The following is an 18,634-nucleotide window of genomic DNA, read 5'->3' as shown; positions in this document are numbered from 1 at the left end:
ATTCTTTCTCTGTTTAATCATAGTGATATGTACGCACGCACGCACGTACGTATGTATGTATGTGTGTATGTATGTGCGTATGTATATAATTGTGAATGTGTGTGTGTGTGTGTGTGTGTGTGTGTTTGACAGTAGCATACTTTGTAACAAAGGGTGGGCATGAGAGAAGGCACAGAGAGAGAAGTAGAGGATCTAAGAACTATAATCAATTAATTCATCGTCGACACTGCCTGAGTGCTCAATATTTGCATCCGTCTGGCACAACCTCTTAGTGTGCAACAAACACCTTGCCTATTTTATACCACAAGGCTTTACCCAGTTGAGGAAAGAACTTTGACAATAGACCCTTGAAGTGAGTGAAGTTACTTCGTTGCTTGGAGCTTGGAACGTCGCAGACGTCATATAATCGATACATCCCTTACACCCTTTAATATTTTCCATTGTTTGCAATCCGATGGCTTGAAGAAAATCGATTTTCTTTCGAGGCTGCCATCTTTGGATTTGGATAAGTACACTTCTGTGGCAGGTGCTGTCAGGGGGAGGCAAAGGTTGCAGTGTTTAGAGAAAACATAATTCTCTCGCTGTGTAATTACCTTTAGTTTCTTCCAAATATAAGGTGGTTATATTCTGACTTCCGGAGATTTCAAAGATGGCAGTACTTTACTCAAAAGCGCTGTTGTCCGTGATCGCCTATTTGGCGCTCCTCGGGGGCGTACGCGCTGAGTGTCCGGATCAAGACGAGTACGACATGCGGGCAGGCGATACCGGGACCATCGCTTCTCACTACCCGAGTTGGGACGGCGAGGAGTACGACACCAATGAGTACTGTTCGTGGGTTTTCACGGCCCCAAACAATTACCGCATCGTTCTCACCGTGCACTACTTCGACACAGAGGCCGGCGCGGATTATCTTTACATTGGTAAGTTCGTCGTCGTAGTAAACAAAGGCAATAGGGTTAAAACTTAGATCTGGACACGTTAAAGCACAGTTCATCGCTTTTATTCTGAAAGTTATGGCTAGTTGATACCAGCCATGAACACATTTGTTTAAATTATCAGTCTCAGTTTTGAAACGATGAACAAGTGGCAAGAAAAAAAAAATCAATTGCAACATGTAATCATGTTTGCATACAATATTCCATAAATATTTTCATTTTATTTTCTTTATTTTCTGTTTTTGTCACCATTTGATATCAAATGTATATATATATATATATATATATATATATATATATATATGGTCATTTTGTCATAATTATTTATTTGATCATTCATTTCTATCATTGTTTTTTTTTTTTCATATCGACGCCTCTATACCTCATGAGCGGTGATGCCAAAATGTCGTTGCTCGTATAAGCTAGTGATGATCATTCCATGCTGAACCCCCTTCATAATGATTTCCGATTGCTACAGGGGAAGGAGATGCACCGGGAGCTAACGTGTTGCAGCAGTGGACCGGACACCGACCTCCCCAACTGAATGTTATTAGCCCCGAAAACGAGCTGTGGGTGCTGTTCGAATCGGACTGGGATATCGGCGGTATGGGGTTCATTCTCAACGTCACTCTGGAGCATAAGAACGGTAAGAAGTACTGTGTACAGGCACCGGAATCGGAGTGGTCGGGGAGTGCATGGATGCAGAGACGTCTCTGCGATGTCTCTGCGACGTCTTCTAAAGAATCAGACATTTAGACTTCTTTTCTTTCAGAGGCTTTTTTCCAGTCTCCAGCTGGTCTCGGAGACGTCCCCGCGTCTCAACTACCACATTTCCATGACAAATTTGTTCTCAGCCAGTCAGATGCAAGGATTTCAGTAAAGCCTATAACCATTATCGTAATTTGTTATTGATAACAAGTTTTATGAAACGGGGTCCTGGGGTTACCCCCCCCCCCCCTCTTTTTTTTTTTTTTTTTTTTGTAGGAGCGCAAGCCACTTTTTTTTCTTCTTAAGAGTCGCATGAAATCTCCTCCATGTATATTAGGCCCTTGAAGTGTGAAAGCTTTAGCATATCAACATGTCCACAACCATTACATAGCTACTGTGATATATGATTTCTGCAATTTCCATCACAGATGGAAGTCAAAAGGGAAAAAAAAGAAACATAAGGAAGTCACACCTTTGCACATGCATTGCCCAAATTGTGGAACCACAGAACTCCAAATGAATTATAGAACACCATCGAGTGGAGACACGACATTATTGCTCCTGTGACAATGGCTACCGACTTTCTTTCCTCTGAGGACTTAGGGTTAAGGTTGTGTGTTGTGTTAAGGTTTTAGGTTTAGTTTGATATGACGGTTAGGATCAGGGTTTATAGTGTCACGTTTGTGGGGATAATGAGAATATGCTTGGCTTAGTGTGCAGATATTTCAAGGGAGCAACGAATTGTCGTAGGAGCAAATGTCATGAATCTCACTGTGTACCTTATAGTACTGTCAAACTAAAAGCGTATCTGTCTACTCATTTAATTCATCTTCTGAACATCTAAGTATATTATACTGGCAGGTCTTAAACAGAACATTAGAATAAGTGAAGTTTTTGTGCTCTACAGAAACTTTGGTATGCCATGCAGGAAAACTTCACTGCAAAAACACCACGAGTTTTAAATTTAACACCGATCAAGTGTCAATGGAGGACCACACCCACAGGTGTAGAAAGTATGTTGTGCCGGTGTTGAAAAGTGTTCGCCTGGCACTTCATTAAATTGATGATATGCAACTGATGATATTTTTGACACTGCGCTGGTGTTAATTCAACAATGACCCATGGTGTTGATTTGATATTGCTGGTGTTAATGGCAATGGTATAACACCCACCCAGCTTCAATAGGAGACCTCACCAACTGGTGTTACTGTGGTGCAAATGTGTTCACACATTTTTTTTTTTTCAAAATCAAGTACTTTATCGGAAAATTCTTGATCGTCTTGTTGAAGTTCAAAATCAACAAGAAAAACATTAACTAAGAAACTCTTCAAAAAACAATTTTATATTTTGAAGTGACACCCGGAGGTATTGATCTAACACCACAAATGAGCACCGAAAATTTAACTCCAGCTCAGTGTTTTATATTTAACACCGGACTTGTTGCAATGTTGTTTTCCCGAAAAGCAATGAAATTCAAATTGCTCAATTCTCGTCGATCTTCACCCCCGACAGATCTCGAGGAGTGTGACTCTGGGGAGAAGATCCTGGAGGAAAATATCTGCGACAATGTCGTCCACTGCGAAGACCTAAGCGACGAACTCGACTGCGGTGAGTTAACGTACAAATCGATATCGACAGTGAAAATTATTGACAGCCTGTCGAAGCTAATGTGTTTATATACTTAGTATGTGCGTGTACTAAGTAACCAACAATCTCTATGTAATCGTAGCGCTTTACTACGTGATTGTCAGCTTTTGTGTCACAGAATTCAGGAGAGGGACAAAAATAAAAAGGAAGGAGATAAGGGAACACTGTACACTTCAATTCCTCTCCAAAACACTGGTACACTATTCTCAAAGGGTCATTGCTTCTTCAAGAACCGTGGGTATTCCTATCCAGCGTTGGCGTATGGTGCTGACAGAGCTAAGAGTGGAAATAAAATGATTGGATCTCCGTTTGAATGTCACTTTAGTATGAAATCCTTATGAATCTCTTGACTGTTTTGATCATTAAGTCATGATTTACATATAAGCTGCGGAACCGGGGATGTGGGGGTGGTTTTTTTTTTTTTTTTTTTTTTTTTTTTGTAGGGAGGGGGGGGGGAACGAGCTACTATCCTCTCCCCTCCCCATTTCCTACTGGTCCGAAGGGTCCCCACCCCTATTAAACACACTAAGTCATTCGGCTGTCCCTGTTCATTATAATTATTTTGTATGTATATGTGTTAAATAATACATACATGTATATAGTAGCCTATATAATAGAGGGAGAGATGGAGGAGTAGACGGAAACAGAGATGTATACATTATTTTGATACATAAATGTTTCTGTTATTATTATGCTATCAGCACACATTATTATATGACAGAAAAATGAAACAGCAAAATCAGTTCAAGTTTACTTTCCTTCTCGGATCTATTCACACAGTATGCAGCAATTCCGATTTCGAATGCGGCAATGGAATTTGCGTGAACAACGACGCCCTCTGTGACGGCTACAACGACTGCAAGGACTTCTCTGACGAGAAGGACTGTCGTGAGTTCACCATTATACTAGTAGCTTAACCCGTTCCATACTACATTCTGAAATCCCCATAGACTTAATACACAAGCCACCGGTTTCCTTATGGAATGGCTTAAACTATCAAACCCCCAAATACACATTTCTAGTTTTTTTTTTTTTATGCTGTATTTTCATTATGATTTTATTCATTCATTATTTTTATAATAATGTACCAATATTACTGTCCTCATCTTTTCTCTCATTTGAATCCTATATCATTTATTATTTTTTTTACCAAAAGCCTGATGTTTTTCAAATCTTTTAATAATAATCCTTGAACTTAACGGCAACACATTTCGGAAGATAACTGTCAGGTTCAAGTCTCATATTGCATTCTTTCAAATTATATCATTTTAGTGATTTCAGGATTTAATGATTTGTGACTTTGTGATTTTGTGATTTTGTGATTTGATGATTTCAACCAGTTCCATATAATCTTATCTAAAAAATAGTACAGTAGAATTGAGAGTTGCCAAATTAATAATCATGATTGAATGTCTGCAGTAATATCCTCCCCGGGATCTAAAAAAAGTAATCAATTGCTTATAAAGAGAACTGTAATTCCTTGTAAATTCATGTTCATAAGACAAAGTTACCCCTCAACACTTGTTATCCGGCAATATTGTCAAGACTGAGTTGAAGGTCAAACCTCTCCCTCCATGTTTGAATGAATTTTATAAACAGCTGAGGCCAGTGACATATTAAAGGAGGACAATGATAGTTTCATTGATATGGATCATATAAATTTTCTATCGATCATGGTATACATGTACTTCTCTTCATGTCGTTTTGCAGCCGTGTGTACCACGATCACTTCAAGCAAGTGCGCGTCGCGACTGGACTACTCAACCACCTACTTTCCGAACCTCTTCATGAGCCAGCCGCGAAAGGCGAAGCGTCTTTATCGCATAGCACGACGCATCTCGGACTGCCACCCGCTCTTTCTGACCCACCTGTGCAACACGCTCTTCCCCGAGTGCCCGCACAACGGACCCGTGGCGCGCATGTGTCGCTCGACCTGCCATGAGATCGAGGAGTCGTGCCGATCGCGGTTTTTGGACAGCAACATGGGGGATGATTGGGGCTTGCAGTGCGACACCTTTTCGAATGAAGATCCGCAAGAGGACGGCTACTGCGCAGGACCGGAAGGTGGTGAGTAGTACTATTTTGCTGAAGTATGGACTTACTAGGAAATTGACTGACTTGTGTTGCCAAATTGTGATCGTCACTTATTGCATGCTTTCTAGATACAATGGAAGATTAAACGAGAACTTACCGTTTGAAGTTTAATATTAATTTCATGTGTAATTGGAGGGTGAGATTACGTCATATGAGATCCCGCTAGTGCGCGCGCCACTCAATATTAGAAGCAAGAATGTGACCACTGATGTAGGAAGATAACGAGAGATTAAGTTACCGTTTGAAATTGAGGGAGGGTGAGGTGGGACGTAATCTCACCCTCCAATTACTCATAAAATTAATATTAAACTTCAAACGGTAAGTTCTCGTTTAATCTTCCATTTTATATCGTAATTTCGTGAGAGATTACGTCATATATGAGATTTCGAAGCCAATGGTTACATTCTCGAGGCAACCCCCCCCCCCGAAAAAGGGTAGGGAGCATACCTTAGATAGAGGTTCCATTGCCATTCTCATTCAGGCTGAATGCTGCATAGATATTGTGTCTCCAAGAGTTCACAAGTTCAGGCAGTTCAAGACATGTCTGCTCAAATCTTAGGGCTTCACAGTCTATTTTTTGATAATTGTTTCTACAAAATTTTTCTCAGCAGGACAGGGCTTGTTGTAGTACTTGCGAAAGGTTCTTTCGTTGGCCCAACCGGCTTGCGCAAGTATCTTAGATACTGGGAAATTTCCTTTATTGGCTGCGGAGGTAGACGCTGCCCGAGTAGAATGCGTCTTGTAGATCCCTGTATCAATACCCGCAGCCTCCAAAACCTCCTTAATCCAGCGAGCGATTGTTTGAGAGGATACCCTGTGATACGGTTTCTTGTAGCTAACAAAAAGGTACCGCTCACTAGCTCTGATCCTGTGGGTCCTTCTGATGTATTCCTGCAAGTACCTGACCACACAAAGTCTCCTGTCTGGTGGGTATGCCTGGAGCTTGACACTGTGTGAGTAATTTCCAGGCTTGCTCTGTTTTAGGAGATCATGAAGGTGAAAGGTGGCTGCATTCTCTCTTAACACCATATCATCCAAGCTTAGGTAGTGTAATGATTGAATCCTTTGTGCTGAGATTAATGCAATAATCACACACAATTTAAGCGTCAATTTTTTTCAGGTCCAATACGTGCGCTGGGGACCAAGAACGAAGAAAATTGAAAACAAGGTTAACGTCCCACGTTTCCATGTATCTAGGCTTGGGTGGGCGTAGCTGAAAAACTCCCTTCATAAACCTCTGGATAAAGGGATGGTTTCCATATTATCTCGAAGTATCACAAATGAAGATAGAGCACTCCGTGCTAAGTTTATGACACTGTAACCTGCCCCTTTTTCGAAGAAAATGTCACTCAGGAATTCCAGGACAGCTTGAACATCTGAATACAAGTAGTTGCTGCATTTCTTGTCACAAAATGCTTTCCATTTGTTTATGTACACTGCATACTGTTTTTTAGTCCCTTTTCTCCAAGAAGAGGCCATTACAGCAATTATCCGTGCATTCAATCCCGCATCTCTGAAGGGGTTGCACAGAACCTGCAAGCAAGAAGATCAATCTGAGTGTGAAGTGGGTGAGGAGTGTTAGAAACTGGCAATGTTAGTAAGGATTCACTCCTATGAATAACAAGTGGTTCCTCATTCATCATCCTGTTAAGGAGAGGAAACCATGGCTGGCTTGGCCATTTTGGGACTACTAGTATCCCAGCTGCATTATCAGATTTGATTTTTTGAATGCACTTAGCAACTAAGCAGAAAGGAGGAAATGCATAAAAGTACCACTTTCCCCAATCGAGAGTAAAGGCATCAACAGCCTTGGCATGTGGGTCGGGCAGCCATGTGACATAGTTCTCTACCTGCTTGTTAAGTCTGGAGGCAAATAGGTCTATTTCTGGTGTCCCAAAACGTGAGGTTATTTCTTGGAAAACTGTGCGGTCAAGCATCCATTCTGTGCGGTCATTGAATTTTCTAGACATGCGGTCTGCCTCCACATTCAGCTTTCCTGGCAAGTGTGCTGCTGTGACCCAAATTTTATGAGTTTCGCACCACTGCCAAATCTCTCGGGCTGCCCGATCACAGTCAAGGGATTTAATGCCTCCCATGTTATTAATGTACGCAACAGCAGTACTGTTATCTAGCCGTAACAAGACATGAATGTTTTGTGAATTAGAACAGAAGGACTTGAGTACGTCCCATGCCAGCAGCCAGGGTCTCCAGATAATTAATCTTATTCTCCCTGGCTTTTTGCAGCTCGTCTTCATTCCATCTACCCCCTGTATGGGTGGTATGATCAGATGCCCCCCAGCCTTTGCCACTGGCATCCGTGCACAATTCGAGCATAGGTTTAGGGTGTCGTAAGGGTGAGAAAGCAGACTGCACATTGTCTATCCACCATTGCAGGTCTTCTTTTGCTTCCAAAGATAGGCTCATTTTTCTGTCAAAATGCCCCTTATTCATTATGAGTGCTTTGATTTTGTCCCTTTCTAAAGCCCTGTAATAGAGCTGTCCATACTGGACTGCGGGAAATGATGCTACCATTTTCCCGATAATTCTAGCCACCTGCCTGACACTGGGGTTTGCTATTTGCATAAGTTCAGTGCACAAGGACTGTATTTCCTCTGATTTGTTATCAGGCAGTCGAATTGTCATGGTCTGAGTGTTGAGAATGAAACCAAGAAATTGTATTTCTTGAGTGGGGCATAGTACTGATTTATCTGGGTGCACCAAGAACCCAAGTTGTGCAAGGATGCTAGTGGTTTCCAAAACCGTTTGCAAAGTTTGATTCTCACTTTCTCCAATAATGAGGATATCGTCAAGGTATCCAATTACTACATGCCCTTGCTCTCTCAGTAATGTGAATGCAGGTTTCAGTAGTTTAGTGAACAACCTTGGCGCCGTGCTCAGGCCATTAGGCAGTACTTTGAATTGCCAAAGTTGATTTTTCCATGAGAACTTTTAAGAATTTCCTGTGTGCTGGGTGCACAGGTACTGTATAGTACGCGTCCCGAAGGTCGACTGAAGCTAAGAAACTATTTTCTGAAATGAGTTCAATAGCAGTATGGATATTTTCAATCTTAAAATGCTGGTACTGGAGATATTTGTTGAGATCAGACAGGTCTAGGATAACGCGTGTACCCCCATCTTTTTTAGGCCGTGTAAAAATATTAGACACGTATTCTCCAGTTTCCCTCTGGCACTGTTCAATTACTCCCTTGTCACGGAGTTTAGAAATTTCAAGATCAATATCAGCCTCTTCGGCTTTATCACATCGAAAAATGTAAGGGGGGTTAGTTCTAGATGGTGCACCCATCTCTTTACTGAATTCAAGCCTGTAACCACTTACAGCATTTAGCACATGTGGGTCTGAAGTAATTTTTGCGCCACTTTGGGAAGAATTGCTTCAGTCGACCTCCTACCACAGGTTCTACATTATCATGATGACATAGCTTTGCATGATCACTAGAAAAGGATGTTATATTTACCTCATCAGTTGAACTGGAGGTTATCGTGCTCTCTTCATCCCTGAGCCTTGCTTGCTGCCGCAGTGCGGTTGGTGCTGGCTGGGATGTGTGAAGGTGTGGGGAGCTGGCGGCTTCCCCCTCCCCTTGGGGCGCTGGCCTAAAAAAGCATGGCTGGTAGCTCCAGTCCACGGTCCTTTTGCACCTGTAGGCCTAGTCACATCACTTGTGCTTGCACGAGATGTAGTCCAGCCCGCGTCGCGGTACTGTTGGGGCAAATTCGAGCTTCCTGATGTAATCTTGCTCCTGCCCTTGCCATATGCACTCCTGCCATAGTCATATGGGCTGAAACGCTGCTTTTTGTACTGTCTGCTATGCTCACTCCTGAGGACACCCTCAGTTGCTTTTTGTTCATCTCTAATGTCTTTCATTTGCTTTCCCAGGTCGTCACCGAAAAGGAATTTGGAGACCGGTGTAGAGGGCTTGCAGAGATGTTGGAATTGATAACCAATGTCTGGTTTCATGAATTCCTTACGTAAGGAATTTAGCTCAAAGTTCGCACTGCACAGAAGTGCTAGTGCATCTTGCTGCTGTTCAGTAATATTCTGTGCCGACACTGTATGTATGTAGGCATTGATGCCTCTCGTGAGATTCTTTTGGAGTCTCTGAAATTTGAGGTCTCGTGTCTTTGAAAAGGCAGGTAGCCCATTCCAGATTCTTTGGTTGACTTTCGGCACATCCACCAGCTCACAGTTGCTGGGAATGGGGTATTTAGTGATCGTTTCATCTACCACTTTGGGCTCAAGCTGGTGGGTCAGAAGGTAGGCTGTAGACTTAGCAATTTCTGGGTCAATGGGGGGACCAACTTCCTCAGCCACAGCAAATTTGGCTGCAATGTTTGGAACTTTTTCCACTACAGGAGGGGGAACTTCGCCTTCTTCAATATCAAATTTGTCATCCTGACAACGATCCCCTTGACCTGGTTGGATAATCACTGAGTTTTCATCCATATCTCGGCCCAAAAATGGCGCTGCATATTCATCATCATAATGGCAGTCAGTATCTGCCGAGTCTGAAGGGGAGTATTCAGAACGAGTCCTGATACTCTTTCCATTGCCACCGCCTTCACGGGCTGGTGTCTGCTTTGCCGACTGTGCCTCCACAAATTGAACAACCACAGCTAATTGGCCTTCAAGCTTGCCGAGTCTATCCTCCAAAGTTGAAACTTTAGAAGCCAGTTTGGCAGGTGGTTTCACTGTTTTGTTTGCACCGGTACTACCACTAGGGTTAGCACTGCTTGTAGTTGCAGTAGTACTATTACTAGTACCTACCTTGCCGGCTCTAGTAGGCGTTTTACCTTTGGCTGTCGCAGTTTTCTGCTTGCACTCTTGTGCGTGTTGGTCTCCGCGACCCCCGCCGGTGGCTGCCGGGGACGCAACTGCTGTCAGCAGCGGTGGTGCGGCTGCGCCGCCCACGTTTGGAACGTTGGTTGAAGACATAAATACCGTTGTTGTTCAGCTGAAGAATGATCGTTAAAACCATAAAAAACCTGGCAAAACCTCCCGTTGAGGTAACTTTAGCTATTATGTCAATCCAACTCGAACGAAACTTGAATTTTCAAGTGCAATTCCGGCGAATTTTCCGATGCACAGAAATTCGCGTGTAAGCAAGATGGCGGCGACTAACGAATTGAGTGGCGCGCGCACTAGCGGGATCTCATATATGACGTAATCTCTCACGAAATTACGATATAAAATATAGGCCTAGTTTGAAAGATCATTTTTGTCTCATCTGCAGTTCACTGCAGTTCACCGAAGACGTATTTTACGTTTTACCTTGGATGTTTTTTAAATATCTTGTTAGTTTTTTTTTTTACACATTACAAATCCCAACAACAATAACAATTAAAACGTTTGTTAAGAATGCAGTTTAATTCAATTTAATTATTTTTGATTATTTCACATTTTTAAAAATGCTAAAACATCGATATATATATATATATATATATATATATATTATGTACAGAACATACACGGAAATATAGGCTTACACAACTCAAAACAGAAAGAGGAGTGTTACCGTGAAATAGAAAAATGATAAACAATGAAAAAAAGTAGATGTGAGGGAATCTACATCATCTTTGCTTTTTGAAGGTCATATGGGGTTCTAAATGTCAGTTTCAACTCTACAGTCATTCACTCATAAAATGTGGATGATACAATGTAGTTCTTTCAAACAGAGATGTAACTAAATTCACTGTAGGGAAATAACAAAATTTATAGTCGGGCCAAATGCGTGGTCTTCTTTATCCAGGATAGCCTCTTCAGTGTTTATACCGTTCTACCAGACGGCCCTCTAAATTGTTGAATTATGTGTGTGTTTTATCGTCAGCTCGTCAATGATAGCAGTATGAATTTGTCACTCTTTCGACAGATTTTACCAACACCGGCGAGTGTGGGATCCGCCCCCTTTTCGATGACCGCATTGTGGGCGGGATCAACGCAGGGGCAGGGGAGTGGCCATGGATTGGTTCCCTACGTAATAGGAATGGTCACGTGTGTGGTGCCACTCTCATTCATTCTCGGTGGGCGGTAACAGCAGCGCATTGTGTGTAAGTACATGTATTCAACAACAACAACAAAGAAATTCATATTATTGAAACAATAAGCGACTCAACATTCTGCAACACACATACTGAATTCATGCGAGTTTTGTCTTGTTTTTGAATGTTTGTTTGCGTTTCATTGCCGTTTCAAATACAGTTATATAAAGAACACACTTCATTCATGTAGAGTTAAGCCGGAAGCTCTATAATATTCCTCATGTCAGGGTAATATCAGGGTATATGTCGCTGGTAATTATCCTATAGCTGGCCAGGGTAGAATTTTACAAAAGCTACCGCGAAAACGTCCGAGCAACGTTTTGCGGGGCTGTTTAACAGGCAGTGTAAAAAACAACAACAACAAAAACAAAACAAAACAAAAAAATTACCCGGACTCTACCCGGACGTTGTTGCGGTATTAAGGCTCTGTTAAGACGGGGATTCAGTTTCAAACATAACCTTAAACAACTTTATTAACACGATTAAAGTGGGATGAGCTGAAGACTATAATAACCTGCTTTACACTCAATCCCGGTAAAGTCGAATCCAGAAAGACTGGAGAAAACCATTCGAATTGCGTGAAATTGACTTACACCCTAGAGTTAACACATTTACTAGTATTGGTATTCATCCGGGTACATATTTCTTTGACTTTGACAATTTTTCGACTTCTGCTAGTTCAACTTACACGATGATGACTGTCAGTTATAATTAATATCTAATAATATCATGATTATGTTTCATAAAATGGGCTTTAGAATCCCTGCAATCTGATTCATGTTTTGTCATGCATTGATTTTTACTGATCCACACTGAGCCATGCGTCCGGTAAAATCCGAACGCATGGCCATGCGTCCGGTAAAATCTGAACGCATGGCTCAAGTCTTGTATTGTGTAATAAAGGTGTGCCGGACGAATGATGGGGAAAATGGTTGTATTCCATGAATTTACGGACCATTTTATAAAACATTGAGTAAGGATAGGCCTACACAGGCCTATTTGTGGATCGGTGAGAATTGGATGTTCTCGTTTAACTTTGGAACGGTCTAAAACCCACGAGCGGCGCTCATGGGTTTATACAGTTCCAAAGTTAAACTCGTGCATCCAATTCTCACCGATCCACTCTGTCCTGTGCATCATTTGAATACTATCGTATGGCATATAGACATTTAGGCTTATCATTTGTCTCATGTTGTGTATCCATGATCACGTCATTTCAGGGGATATTTCAACAAAGTGGTCTTCGGCGACATCAGGCTCTCGCAGGAGAGCGCCCGCCACTTCGAGACCGGCTTCGACGACATCATCGTGCATCCCAACTACGAAGATTGGTGGACGCAGAACGATATCGCCCTCTTGCGGCTCAGCGAGGCCGCCCCGGACAACGACTACATCACTCCGTCGTGCCTGGCCATGAACCACAGGGACCACGACGAGGGGTCCAAACCGTACCGGAACTGTCACGTGGTTGGCTGGGGACACACGGAGGAAGGTATGAATGGAACTCTTGGAGTCACTGATTGTTTGTTTGTTTGTTTGTTTGTTTGTTTGTTTGTTTGTTTGTTTGTACATTTCCATCTGTGAAGATGGCTGGATAGCCCATATTCAGCTTTGTTAAGCTGGTCTTTCATGGGGTCCAGTTGGATGTGAGGTGGGACTACTACACCGGGTTAAACACCCTGCCCTTTGCGATGAATGAATGAAGTGGGATCTTTTTACGTGCATGAGTTGTGACTCTCTCATACACGGGACCTCCATTTAATGTCCTATCCGAGGGATTGATCTGTTCTTTATTGAGAGTTTGATCGCAAACGGGTTAACAAAGCGCCGTTTTGAAAAAAAACAACAACAACAACTAGAAATGTCGCTATGGCGACTGATGCCTCCGCCATAATGCATGATTCTCCCAATAGGTGTATAGTACCATGTCTTCACAATGTGTGATGACAGTTTCACATAACTGGCAAAATACTGAAATGACAGGTTTGTCAGAAATATCTTGAATGTTCACTTTCCTTGAACTAGGTTTGCTATATTGTCTAAGAGTGCAGGTACACGTGTTTGGGGAAATGAGGATTTTTACTTGACTTCTGACCGACCCTTTTATAAGTTTGCATCGAGTAATTTTCAAGGTATGAAGAAAGAGTGTAATTATAGTACAAAATAATTTTTTTTTTTTTGCATTTAAACCTGGAATTTGACCCTTAACCTTTGACCTTCTGGCTGGAAATTTCCCAGAGAATCTCCATTAGGTAATACATGTATAAATTAAGTTTTAAAACTAACAATGCAAGCATTGCATAATCAACTCATATTATTACGTATATACATGTACTAGTATATGAGGGGAAATAGTAAAATTTTGAGGAGTTGACCTTGACTAATTGCCCCATCATGCATCATCCTTGGACCAAGTTTGGTGAAAGCTGCTTCATCCAGTTTTGAGTTATCATGTAAACAGATAAATTTTAGGATTTGACCTTGATCTTTGACCTTTGACCTCTGTCCGATTTCACTGAAAAGCTAATCAAGTGATTGTCCCATCATACATCATCCTCGGACAAAGTTTGGTGAAATTTGCTCGATCCAGTCTTGAGTTACCGCGTAAACGGATACAATTTCATGATTTGACCTTGACCTTTGACCTTTGGCCTTTGGCCGATTTCACCCAAAATCTAATCAAGTAATTGCCCCATCATACTTTATACTTGGACCAAGTTTGGTAAAATTCCAGCCAATATTACTAAAGTTATCGCGTAAACGAGTGCGGACGGACGTACGTACGGATGGATGGACGGACAACCCGAAAAACATGATGCCTCCGGCACCACTTCGTGGCGGAGGCATAATTAAGTTGATGATCAAACACATGACGTGATCTCTTGACGACATAATGTACTGAAATTAGATCATATCGTTGGCCTTATGCCAAACGGTTCCCCTGTTATGCGAAAAGGGCACTAATAGTGTTCAAAGTCTATATTGTTAAGGGCCTTTTGGCATACCAGTGGAAGAGGTTTAAGGCCCTTTTGGCATAGACCGACGATATACATGTATTCTCTCTATCTTTCTCCCATTCTCTCTCTTTCTCCCTTTCTTTATCTCTATCAAAATCATCAATGAACGCAAACGCTTAAATTCAATTGGTCTCTGTGATGCGATTTGGGGTTTTCCTCGAAAAAAAAAAATAAGTTAGAGGAAGTTGAAAGTTCCTTAATTTACGTGTTTGCCCGTTTGATTGCTTGTCTTGATAAAATCCAACGATATTTTCCCCTTTCGCTGATCCTACCTATGCAGATGGAGATGTCTCGAACGTGTTGCAGCAGGCGTTGGTGGGGATCATCCCACAGTGGAAGTGCAGCGAAAACTACGACCTGTCCAACGAGATGATCTGTGCCGGCTACATGGAAGGAGGGGTGGATACCTGTCAGGTGTGTACTTATACATGTATTTCTATTACAGTGAACTTCCATTATAACGGGACCGGCAGTTTTCTTTCGTTATATCGAAATTTCGGTAAAACCGAACGAATAAACAATGAAAATGCATAAAGTGAATAACGTGACGGCTCGAATTTTTACTTTTTTTTACCAATAATTTTGCGACCTGGATTTTATTTCGTTATAACCGGAATTTCGTTATAACCGTGTTCGTTATAACGAGAGTGCACTGTAGTAAACTAAAGTCAACTTTTTACATTGTACAGTGTGTATTAGCCGAACTCTGCCATGCAAGTCGAAAAAGTACAGTGCACTTCCGTTATAACGAACGCGGTTATAACGAAATTCCGGTGATAAAGAAACAAAAATCCAGGTGCAACTTTGCACCTTAGAGACCAGTTAGCGCCTTTCATGGCCCGTTTACACCAAGCAAGGTGCGGGCAATGGGCCGAGTTTTTGCCATGGTACGTCACAAGGAACAATATCAGGTTCTGTTGGAAAAAAAATCAGTAATTCGTTACAACATTTTACTAGTATTCTTATGTCAAAATCAAGAGCAACATATAATTAACAGTACAAGATTAATTTTGTAGCAAAATCATTATCGAGGAAGTGATATTGTAACAGAACCTGACATGGTTCCTTTTGGCGCATGATGGCAAAAGTCCCGTTCCGTGACCCGTGCCAGATTTTTTTTTTTTTTTTTTTTGTAAACGCAGCTTAAGTTTGACATCGGTAAAGGTTGCTCCTAGTGTGACGAAAGGTGCAAAGTTGAACCCATTTTTCCTAGAGTGTATAATGGGTTCTTTTCCTCTCATTCCGATTCCCTTGTCATTGCTTTGGTTTGATCCCATAGGGTGACAGCGGGGGACCGCTCGTCTGCCACGGTGTCGACGGGCGTTGGCATCTGGTCGGCATCACCAGTTTTGGAGAAGGGTGCGCCCGGGCCGGCCACCCAGGAGTCTACGCCCGCGTCTCGCAATTTACTGGCTGGATTCACGAAGTGATGAGAGATCACGAGCACGGTCACGACTAGACAAGTGGGCGGGTATTATATCGCAGTTGCACGTGACGTCACAATGGCAACACTTCAGGGTACCGTTGCATAAAACTTTTTTAGCAACCTTAAAAAATTCAGGTTGGAATTTGCCCAACCTGAATTTTTTTAAGGTTGCTAACCTAAGAATGTAAAATCCGTTGCATAAAAACTCTTGGTTGGGAGCTTCCAACCGGAATTTTGTGATTTCAACCGGAAAAAAATCAGGTTGGAGTTTTATGCAACGGGCCCCAGGTCTTTACTTTAACGGAATTTTCCAATGCGCGTACATTGTTGTTCTTCCATAGCAATAGTAGACATTTATAAATATGTAGGCCTATTTTCATTTCTAATTGAAGCATACCCACATAATAGCAAAAATAATATACAATGTATATATTATAATTTCATAAATGTAGATATCACCCTCACTATCAATCATTCTCAGTTTCTTTGCTGCGAAAGAATAAGGCTAGCCAAGATGTTGCTATGATTGTGTTTTATCCACCAAGAGTTAAACTGACATCTACACGTCCACGTTGAACACATGACCATCGTTTTCAGGTAGTATATTTGTATAGTCCTTGTCTGTTTAAAAGGATATACATAAGCAGGGGCGGATCCAGGAATTCCGTATAAGGGGAGACGCCTTTACAAAATTAAAGGGGGGTGGGGCACACCCCAACCCCCCCCCCCCCATTTTTTCTTTTTATTTCTTTTGTTTTGACAAAAAATAATGAGGGGTTAGGCACCCGGTGCGACCCCCTCTGGATCCACCACTGTATATGTACTAATGTATATATTCACACATAGAGAGAAAAATACTATGGATCTGGTAGTGATCCAAGTACATGTATGTCATACATTGCATACAGGGATTTCCAACAAGTCATGCCAGTTATGCCATTCTATTGAGCTAGAAACATACAGAAGTGAATGTGAAAATACATAGCCTCACAGCATACATACAGTGTAACAATGTGCACATGTATTGTACCCGATGACGCTACATTGTATGCATAAACACGTAAGTGTACCTGTATTGAGTTTCTTTCAGAGTGTCCTTCTGTCACTTGTCCATATTGATGGAAGTTTCATAATAACATTTTTCATGGGCAACCCCAGAGTAACTTTCCTAGTTCAATGATTACATCAGCTAGAAGAATGAATACAATTGTACACTGTATATTGTGCTAGTTCATTTTCTTCAGAATATTGATGATCAAAACTTTACTTCGCAGGTGCAGTATCACAAATAAGACAGCCAACACTTATGTTGTCACTTGAAGTTTGTAATAAACATGTACGTTGCTCAGAAATCAAAATCAGAACAGAATTTTATTTGCTGTGAGGAAAAAAAAAGAATATATTTGAGCAATACTAATTATATTAAAAATGTTCTAGAATGTAATGATGTGTGTTTAATATGTTGTATTTTTTATACTATGAATCGAATTTAATAGTTTCAACAGAGACAGAATAAAATAGAATTTCACACAAATGCAGAGTGTTTTGATATTCTTATTTAATGTGCTTGCTTGAGTTTGAGGCAAAAAGTGTATAAATAATTGTATTTTACACATAAGATATCTCAATAGTACTGTGATAAACACAAGGTATGAACTGACAAATAAGTTACAAAATTCTCAGCCTTTAGTCCTGTTGGGAATGTATTAGACAACTTTGTGCAAGATGATTTGAAAAATGAAAGAAAGTTTACTAATGATTAAAGGGATGGTACAGTATTGGTGGAGATGAGAATTGGGCTTTTAACTTTTTGCGAGATACCAAGAAAACACTTATAAAATAATACAGAGCATACCATTTTAAGAGGAATTCAAAGTTCATTTGATGAAAATTGGGTTTGGAATGACTGAAACATCCAAAAACAAAGTAAAACAGTGATTGTAATAAAAGGTGGGTACCACACTTAATAGGATCACTCTGTTTTGGATATCTCAGCCATTTCAAAACCAATTTTCATCAAATAAACCTTGAATTCCTCATGGAATCACATGCTCTTTCAGATTTCATAAGAGGTTTCTCATTATCTCAGCAAAAAAATTTCGAAACCTGAAATTAGGCCTCAACCAAAACTATACGATCCCTTTAATGATGAGCCAACATAATTAGCACTGTTATATTATAGCTACAAGCCCTGAACGTGAAAAAGGAAGTAAGAGTGTGAGGGAATATGAATTTAATGGCCCCGAACGAGAGAAATATATCATGTGGTATATAGTACACATGGAGTAATACACTGGGTTTCTGTTTGCCTATGACCCCCCCCCCCCCTTTACTACTACAAATTTCTTTGCTCTTTCGTCTATTTTAGCATTTCCTCCTTTTCTATAATATAATTGTTGCAGTTGGCTAAGAAAGCAATGCTGAGAAGCTTTACGCATCATGCTCCCCCACTGTAATTCACTGTCTGTACCCTATCAAACAGCAATGTTTTTGATAGCTATCCCAATTGCAACACAATTGATTGCCCGATTTTCCTCAGACTTTCACTGATGTGCTCTTCTATTAAACTGTTCCATGCTGAATTCTGAAATCCCCATAGACTTAATACACTGGCCACCAGGTTCCCTTAGGGAAGGGGTTAATATTGCTGCTTTCACTCAATCCACATGTATATTTGGGCTTTGGTTTCTGCAGTAATCAATTGGGCTAAGGTCGCATTTAGCCACTGTGGAAAGCCCAGATGCAGTACAGGT

At 41.2% G+C, this 18,634-nt stretch overlaps 2 protein-coding genes across 2 annotated transcripts; one reads left to right on the top strand and one right to left on the bottom strand.

Moving 5' to 3' along the window:
- Positions 1 to 649: 649 nt before the first annotated feature.
- LOC140239841 (enteropeptidase-like) lies at positions 650 to 15,978 on the top strand. Its single transcript, XM_072319663.1, has 9 exons — positions 650 to 920; positions 1,414 to 1,581; positions 3,156 to 3,255; positions 4,078 to 4,178; positions 5,001 to 5,357; positions 11,270 to 11,447; positions 12,659 to 12,930; positions 14,736 to 14,869; positions 15,735 to 15,978. Exons 1-9 carry the CDS (start codon positions 650 to 652, stop codon positions 15,912 to 15,914), a joined length of 1,761 nt encoding a protein of 586 aa, XP_072175764.1. The 3' UTR covers positions 15,915 to 15,978.
- Positions 8,881 to 9,846, bottom strand: LOC140239524 (uncharacterized). The gene has a single exon (XM_072319356.1). It carries the CDS (start codon positions 9,844 to 9,846, stop codon positions 8,881 to 8,883), a length of 966 nt encoding a protein of 321 aa, XP_072175457.1.
- Positions 15,979 to 18,634: the final 2,656 nt, after the last annotated feature.

Source organism: Diadema setosum, chromosome 16, assembly GCF_964275005.1.
Source record: "Diadema setosum chromosome 16, eeDiaSeto1, whole genome shotgun sequence".
NCBI lineage: Eukaryota > Metazoa > Echinodermata > Echinoidea > Diadematoida > Diadematidae > Diadema > Diadema setosum.
This window is presented reverse-complemented; position numbering and strand designations above follow the sequence as displayed.